General features: G+C 39.1%; 1 protein-coding gene across 1 annotated transcript; it reads left to right on the forward strand.

Moving 5' to 3' along the window:
- Positions 1 to 5,440: 5,440 nt before the first annotated feature.
- Positions 5,441 to 6,650, forward strand: LOC110608433 (UDP-glycosyltransferase 88B1-like). The gene has a single exon (XM_021747647.2). It carries the CDS (start codon positions 5,631 to 5,633, stop codon positions 6,648 to 6,650), a length of 1,020 nt encoding a protein of 339 aa, XP_021603339.2. The 5' UTR covers positions 5,441 to 5,630.
- The last annotated feature ends 2,841 nt before the right edge of the window (positions 6,651 to 9,491 follow it).

A 9,491-nucleotide genomic window follows, 5' to 3' on the forward strand; every position in this document is an offset into this window, starting at 1 on the left:
GTATTTTTTCATCAAGAGCCATGGACCAGGCAAGAGGTAAGATTTGACCCTGCGAACAAGACGATCGGATTCTTTCAAAACGACCTGATGATCGTTAAGATTCTCCTAAACCAGTATGAGATAAGGAGGGTATCGGTGGATACATATAGTTCTGTTAACCTTCTTATCTTAAATGTTTTTAACAAGTTGAGTTTGGATAAAAACAACATTGTTAGAATCTCCTACCCTTTAGTAGGGTTAAGAGATAATATAGTAACAGTACTGGTCACCATTAACCTTCCCCTGGTACTCGAGGATGAAAAATATAGGCGGGAGTTGTATGCAAAAATTATGATAGTAGACATCTCATTTGCATACAACGTGATACTTGGACATTCGGTCCTGAACTGCCGCGATATTGTTATTAATATGGGTGTTATATGTCTTAAGCTTCCAGCTCCCAACAGAATAGCAATGGTCTGAGTCAATCCAAAATCAGCAGAAGAAGATTGCAAATACCCTACAAAAAGCCTAAAAAAAGCAACTATGTCCATCGACTTACTGAATAAACTAGAATCTCACATAAAGCTAGAATACGCGAATTCGATTGAGGAGATTCAAATAGTGAAGGAGTAGAAGGTACAGTTTGTTACCACATTAACCAAAAAAACGAAGGTTCATTTAATAGAGTTGCTAAAGAATCAAGTATCCACTCTCACTTGGTCTCCAACATTTTATGGTATTTATGACATTTCATAGAATCGATTAATAAAAAAATATTTTTCTCTAAATAAATTTTGACTTGTTTAAAGAATTTTCTCATCTCAAATTTATTAATATATTTTTTTATACGAGGAATGGATAATAAAAAATAAATTATTTTATTAATATTTGTTATAAAAAATATATTTTTTCATATGAATTATTTAAAAAGACGCCTAGAATATTATATATCAAAATTGATAGATGAGTATTAAATTAGTTATTATTTGTTTGACATGGTTTATTTTGTAGGAAAAAAATTTAAATAAATTTTTATAAAATTATTTAAGAATTTAAAATGTTTAAAAATAATTTTTTATTTTAAAAAAAAAGTATTAAAAAAGAAATTAACTAAATTTAAATTTTTACAAAATTCTTCCTACCAAACAAAGAGTTAGAGAGTCATTGAATGAATGATTGATATACAGAATAAGTAAAATATGGCTGTTTCACATCTAATTGATATAGTATTTTTAATATCTAAGGTAAATTCTTCTCTCAAAGAAAAACATTTGAAAGTCTCATTTACTATTCAGCTGTTACAATATTTTAGAAAAATTAGTGTTTTATTTATTTATCTTTATGATTTTTCATAATAGAGAAAATTTATTAAAATTAAATTATAGTATAAATAAGGTTTAAAAATAGTAATAAAATTTACATAAAAATTAAAGAAATCTCTGTTTGTGTGTTGAATCTACTCTTTGCTGGATAGTAAAAGAAATTAAAGCCAATGATTTTTCTTATAATATAAAAAGTAAATTCACTATATTATCATTAGAAAAATACCTTTTTTTATATGAATAATAATTAATTTTTATAATATTATTTCACGTGAATATATAAACATAAAATTCCTAATAAACGTACGTAGTTTACCTCCACGTAAATATTCCACCAACCCATCTCTTCTCTGCATGCATGCATATAAACACCAAGTGGCCAACGGTGACGCATGTATATGTTTGCGTCACCAAACATTGACCACTTGGTGTCCACGCTAGAGCTTGCCAAGTTCATACATGCCACCCAGTTTTCATTTACTTTCACATACTCATTATCTCTGCTAGTCACGGCGGCAGAGTCACAGCTTCTCATGTTGCCAATGTCGTTGCCGCCATTCTCTCATTCCATTTCCACCACCTTCTCACCATAAATCAGTGGGATTATAGTGAACACCTTTAAAATGCTTGAGCCCAGTAGTGCTATCAAGGCAATTTCAGATGGACTCTGCACACCACACCTCCGGTTTACTGCATGTGTCTGAGTCATTGATAGTGCATGCGTCAGAGCCATTGATATTGATAGTGACGAAGAATACTACTGATAGTGCAACAGATCAATGTCGGGGCATTGATAGCGACGAAGAATACTACTGATAGTGCAACAGATCGATCCTTAACCTGCCTCGAGTCTCAATCAAAATAAATCTCAACCAACTTGTGTTTATTTCTACTAGGGTGTAAATGGTCAGTGTAACTAGAAAAATTAAACTTTTTAAGTTTAAATCTGATTTATATTAGCAATTTTTGTCTTGAATTTAATAAAAAAATTAATTTAAATTACTTAAATTTAAATCTATTTTAAACTTAATAAAAAATTAATTTAAATTACTTAAATATGTTCAATTATATCCGAATAAAATTTAAACCCGTTTAATCTTATATTTTTAATTAATAATTTATCACTATAAAAAAAGGCTATCAGTGACGGATTTTTCCGTCGCTGAAAGTAAAAAATCCGTCGCTGAAAGTTTCAGCGACGGATTTGCGACGGACTCACCCATCGACCGCCCTACCAGAAGGACCTCCAAAACAACGTTCAGACTCCTTAGAGGTAACCTCAAATTCTCAAGAATTTTAAACTGACTCATCTTTGTCTCAGGTACTGCAAAAAAGTTTCAAAACAGGGATAAGCCAGAATTATTTTCTATCAAGATGATAAAAGCAAGATTAAAGCAAACCTCAGGGGCAACAAAGCAAGGCAAACTCAAGCTCACCTCCAGCCATTTGAAGAAGGCGTCAAATGGATCCTTTGCAGATAAAATAGAAGAACTCCGTGGGAAGAAGGAAACAGACAGAGAGCTGGAAAGAAAAGATCTCCTGCTCCAACAGAGGGTTCGAGAATAAAGAAGAACTAACGCTGATATATAAAGAGCCTGAGGCCCTAGCACAAGATAGAGTTATGCTAGACTCTAAGCTAACGATGTCAGATGTTCATGGGAAAGGAAAGAAAGGACATGTCCAGATAATGATGACAGGAAAGCAAAGATAGCAGAGAACACGGAGAATAGGTAAAAGCCAGAAAGGGGAAAGAGCAGATAGGATTCAGAAACTGCGCAACGACAGAAAGATGAAAGGGTGTTATGAAGGCATCTGAACCCAAACAGGCACGATCATAATGGTTCTTGATATTCACCCCCTCGGCAGTTGAAAGCAATAACTACCGAGAAGGTGAAGGGGCAATTGATGACTGCTGGATTTCTTCACCCCGGTCCAAGGCCTTGACCCCAGCCAAAGGCCCATAAAGTAGAGGCCCACGCACCTGATGCACAAAACAGGCCCAGTTCATTCATCCTTCAAGACCGAGCTCAACCAGGGTTCCTCACACAGATCGGTCCGGTCCGTGCAGAGCAGGCCCCCTCCTCTCAGGCTTAGCGTCCGGCCCAACTCTTGGCCCAACCCATGATCCAGAATGATACTCGCCCGACAACCTGGCAGATCCGCTCGAGCGTACGCACGAGGAGAATCAGAGGCCGTTACGCATGGAGCAGGCGGCTGATACCCCCGTACGCCCAAATCTGTATGTCAGAGACCCGTGTCCCAATCGTAGGGAGGCCTTTACACGTCACCAACATGCAAGACGAAATAGATAAAAGGGAGTCCCCTCCCCAGAAAGTTCAAGTGTTTTCTTCAATACAAAAACCCTTGTAAAATCCTATTCTATTGGATCTCAGATCATCATATTGTATTCCATTTAAATGGAAAAAAAAATTAATTTAAATTTTTAATTTAACTTTTAAAATATTTAATTCAAATTGATTTTAAATTGAAAATTTGGAGAAACTGAGATTGAGTTTTGCTGTCCAATTGAAATTTTAACCCTTTATTTTTCCTCAAGGTCTTCCATCCTTTTTTGAAGAAAGATTAATTAATTCTATTGCACGATGAAAAAACAAAACAGTGCTGCCTTAAAACTCATGAAGCCTTCTTAACATACTCCAACGTCTTCAATTCCGATTCAGGTCCACAGAACAGACTGAACCACTCACAATCCAAGTCTACTCAAAGAAATGAAAAAGGAGAAACATCTTTCTTTCTGTCCAAGTTTATACGGCTATTATAGACCCTATTTTCTGAATTTCAGAATAACAGGATAAGGGGTAAGAGGGGTATTTGCTGTATTGCTGATGTCGCTGCCACGAATCTCAATCTACTTCCACCTTCTTCCCACAATGACCTCCTTTCAACCACCATCTTCACACGCCATGAAACTCTCACTTTGGAGGTCATCCTTTTCAGCAATCCTCATGTCCACCAAGCCCTTCTCTCCATCTCCAAAACCCACGAATTAAGGCATTCATTATGGACTTGTTCTGTTTTGCTTCTCTTTCCGTTGCCTCCCAACTTAACATCCCTAGCTACTTCTTCTTTACTTGTTGTACTGCTATGTTCATGCATCTTCCCATCCTTCATCAAAACACTACCAAAAGGTTCAAAGCTATCAACACCTTTCTTCACGTGCCATGTTTAAGGCCAATATTTTCCTCCGACATGCCTTTGCCACTAATTGATTGCAAGGATAAAGCCTATGACTACGGTCTAGACATGGCTTCCTCTTTCTCAATTCAGTAGGAATTATTATGAAAACCTTTGAATTTTAAGAGACGATAGCTCTCAAGGCAATATCAGACAGGCTCTGGGCACCCAATAGCACTGCGCCACCTGTTTACTCTATTGGCCCATTAATGGTGACCCAAAAACAAACAGATCGCGATACATAATGTTTAACCTGGCTTGAGTCGGTGCCGAGTCAAAGTGTTATCTTTCTGTGCATGCTTTGGAAGCTGGGGCTATTCTCAAAGGGTTAAACGAGAAGATATGGGCTCCCCAAGTAGCAGTATTGAATAATTTCTCTCCTCACATGAAATACATTTTACCTCACTTTATTACTCTCTCTCATATTTTACCTCATAGTAAAATCTAAATTTTAAATTATTATTAACTATTATTTTATTGATAAAAATAATAATTTTATAGGAATCCCAAAATTTAGTTGCTATTTGTAACCTTTTATTATTATTATTATTATTATTATTATTGTATTCCTAATTTCCTTGAAAGACAAAAAGGATAAGAGCAAAATTCCAAAGATCAGACAATAATGGACTGAAGGTTAAAAGCATTTGCCGTTTGCCAGAGTCTGCCCTGTCTCCCTTCCACGTGTCTCTCTTTCAGTAAATTTAAGTTGCGGCCCTCAATGGAAACCACAGACTCGTCGTAGGATCACTAGAACAGAAAAAATTATAAAAATTATTGGGTTAAAGTATAAGATGTTCATAATGATTCAATAAATAAACAAAAGTGAAGCATTTATATAAAAATAATTATTTTTTTTAGAAAAAAAGCCTCTCATAACTAAAAAAATTCACTAAATTAATACTAAAAAATCACACACAAAAAAAATAATTTAAATTATAAAATTTCTCCAAAAATTAATCATGCAATTAGATCTATCAGAGCCCATCATCATCCACCTGCAAATTTTCTCTATCTCCTTTCAGCCAGCCCGTCAAGGGACTACGTCAGTGTTCCATCTCCCATCTCTATCCATAACTTATCCACAACCTGGTTTACACAAAGCATCGTTTCGTTTCATCGATCGAGCAGATGGAGAGCTCAGCTATGGATGATGCGGTGGTTATGTTTCCGTCACCGGCCATAGGCCACTTCATATCTATGGTAGAGCTTGGCAAGCTCATTCTTACCTTCCAACCTTCTCTTTCCATTCACATACTCATTGTCTCCGCCCCTTACAGTGCAGGCTCCACTGCCTCCTATATTGCTAATGTCGCTGCCACCACTCCCTCAATCTCCTTCCACCGTCTTCCCACCATTACCCTCCCTTCCTCCACCAACACACACTATGAAACTCTCATCTTTGAAGTCCTCCGTCTCAGCAATCCTCATGTCCACCAAGCCCTTCTCTCCATCTCCAAAACCTACAAAATTAAAGCCTTCATTATGGATTTCTTCTGCTTTTTTTCTCTATCCATTGCCTCTCAACTTAACATCCCGGGCTATTTCTTCTTCACTTCTGGTGCTGGGTGTCTTGCTGCTTCCATGTATTTTCCGACCCTTCATCAGACCACCACCAAAAGTTTCAAAGACATGAACACCTTTCTTAATTTGCCGGGTCTCCCACCAATATCTTCCTTCAATTTTTCCTCGGCAGTAAGTGATCGCAACAATAAAGCCTACGAATATTTTCTAGACATGGCCTACTGCTTTCCAAAATCAGCAGGAGTTATAGTGAACACCTTTGCATTGCTGGAAGCCAGAGCTCTTAAGGCAATATCAGATGGACTCTGCATACCTGATAGTGCAACACCACCTGTTTATTGTACTGGCCCACTCATTGTGACCAACAATCAAACAGATGGTGACACCGATTGTTTAAACTGGCTTGAGTCGCAACCGAGCCAAAGTGTTATCTTTCTGTGTTTTGGTGGGTTGGAGAGAAGTGGCCAAAGATTCTTGTGGGTAGTGCGTAATCCACCTTCTGATAGCCAAAGTTTAGACATCTCACCAGATTTGAACTCATTGCTTCCTGATGGTTTTTTGGATCGCACCAAGGAGAAGGGATTGGTGGTGAAATCATGGGCTCCCCAAGTGGCAGTCCCACCTTGACCGGCTCTACCACCTTGAACTACTCCCCTTCTACTTTCATCAAAAGACCTTCTAAGATACTCAACGGACATTTACCTGAGTACCTTCCAATTGATCCATCCTAAGCTCTGAACTGTCCCACCTTGTCTTTATAGACACAGGTAGTACTATGAGTAGCTAGCCAATCCGCCCTAGAATGACATCAAACAGTCAACTCTAGAACCATAAGGTCAGCTGGATCGCATCTACTCACTATAAACTCTGAACTGAACTAACTAACTAACTCTGCTTCAGATGGATCATACTCAGGTCTATTGACCCAACGAAACACTCTAAGCCCAGAAGTCATCAAACCCACTCTACCAACGGCTCACAAACAACAAGGAAAGCAAAACACTAGGGTCCAAAACAAACAGCGTACACATCTGAACACTTCCAAGTGAACGTACCTAACCTCACCGTATTCGATGTGTTAGCCTCCTACTATGTCAGGGTGAAGATCCAAGCTGAAGCTAACGGAACTTCCCTCGGGAACCTACTGAAGAAAAGGCTTACCCTTTCCTCTGCCTCAACCACCACTGAATCCCAGACTGGCTCTCTCTTTCTCTTCCTCTTACTCTGATCTGATTCACTTACTATTCTGCTTTTTCCTCTATTCTTTGTCTTATTTACTCTATCTTCCTTCCTCTTTCTTTTATCTTACACTCCTTTATATTCTACTCTGTTCTCATTCACTTACTTTTCTCTTTCTCTTGCTTTAATCTATCTCATAACAACTCTTTCTCTAACTCTTCTCTGATTCACTAACCTTTAGCTACTAATACTTCTCTTTATCTTTATCTCTCTATCTTTTGCTCTTTCTCTAGATCTCTATCTATTCACCTTTTACTTTTGCCATAAAATTGACATCCTATCAAGATCCACAAACACACACATATCAAAACTCTAAAAAATGAGCATACCTGACACCACTGGGTCTGATGTGGCTGCCTCCTGTTGAACAGGTCTATCTGAAAATGTCCGTTGGGACTGAACTATCCAGGGAACAGTAGGACACTCACGTGCTATGTGCCCTTCTTGTCCGCACCTATAACAAGCTGTGGTTCATGCTAGACAAACTCCCTTATGCAGCCTACCGCACCTCGGACATCTGGAGTTGTTCAACCCAAAGCTTGATCCTTTACCTATTCCCAGACCAAACTTCATCTGATTCCAGACCTTATTCTTCTTTGACCTTCTGAGGCCTCTGCCTCCCTTCTTTCTTTCTGTACTAGTCTCATGTAGAGGGGAGAGATTTACATCACTTGTCCCCACGAGTTTGGCACTAGCCTCTATCTTTCGTGCCATACCTACTATATCATGGAAACTCTCTCTTTCTGCTGACTGTATCAAGGAGGAATACCTCGAGTGAAGTCTCATGGTATACCTCTGAACTCTCTTCTGCTCTGTATCATATGTTTGCCCTACGTACTGAAGCAACTCAAGGAACTTATCTGTATATTCATCTACACTCATGTTGTCTGTCCGCCTTAGTTGCTCAAACTCAATCTCCTTTAACTTCCTTGACCTGTCTGAAAGAGCCCATCCTACAAACTCATTGGCAAACTGCTCCCAAGATAAACTTTCTACCCTCGGGTCCACACACTGTTTAAACCATTCTCTTGCCTTCTTACATTTCAATGTGAACCTAGCCATCTGTATGGCTCTACTCTCACTAGCTCCCAACTCATCAGTTATCATCTTTACTATTCTAAGATACTCGACAGGGTCATCATCTGTTTCAAACTTAGGAACATCTAACCTCAAATAATCCGTCATCTTTACCTTACTTCCTCTCGGTGAACTAGGCTCAGGTGGTTGCACAACTGGGGCTACTAGTTCTACTGGTGGTGGAAGAGGTGCAACATTCCTTGGGTTAGGGTTTGCTGAACCTGGGTAACAAAAGAAAGGTGGAAACATGGTATACTGTGGATATGGCGGGTAAAAGGAAGGATAGGGCATAAAGGTGGGATATGGGTTATAACTAGGGAACTCCGATGTACCACCCATCTGATACCTTAACCCCCACGGGTAGGGTGGATACTGAGGTGGAACAAATCCCGAGGCCTGAGTGCCTCCTTGGGACTCGCCCATATCTCCTCCTAACATACTCCTGCCCATGCTACTATCTCTTCTCTGTTCATCCTCCTCTACTGCTCTCATATCCACTGACATACCACCTTGAACTACTCCCCTTCTACTTTCATCAAAAGACCTTCTAGGGTCCCTTGATGTACCTTCTCTACTGAAACTTCCTGACATTACCCTTTGCAGAACAGGGAACTGGGCATCCATGCCTTCATTCTCTGGCGGAGCTCCTGTCAATCTTGCAGATCGACGAGTTCCTCTCATCCTGTTTCTGGTAAGCACAACATCACACAAAACATCAAATGATCCATGTGAAAACACATGAATCCATAACTCATATATAGCATATCAATAATGCACATGCATCTCATCATGGCATTCCACATCAGCATGCAAGACAAGACTCCACATCCTATCCTAGTGGACATGATTTTACCTGTTGTGCTTACCCTCCTATAACCTCTAAACCAACCTCTTTCTGATGTGAGTTCTCTCTAATCCTTGAGCAACTTGCTCCCCACACCGTACTTATGAGGCCCTATGCTCTGATACCAATCTGTAACGACCCGAAAACCAGTACCTCTCTGTAACGGCCCGAACCATCACTGGCACTAGGATCCAGATCGGCTTAAGGCTGCTGGGACCCGTAGCAAGCCGACTATACTCTCTGTGTACCTGAAAGATCCTGTACATGATCAAACATACTCAGTAGTCCTGTAAATCTACCAGGCTTAA

This window comes from Manihot esculenta, chromosome 10 (assembly GCF_001659605.2).
Source record: "Manihot esculenta cultivar AM560-2 chromosome 10, M.esculenta_v8, whole genome shotgun sequence".
NCBI lineage: Eukaryota > Viridiplantae > Streptophyta > Magnoliopsida > Malpighiales > Euphorbiaceae > Manihot > Manihot esculenta.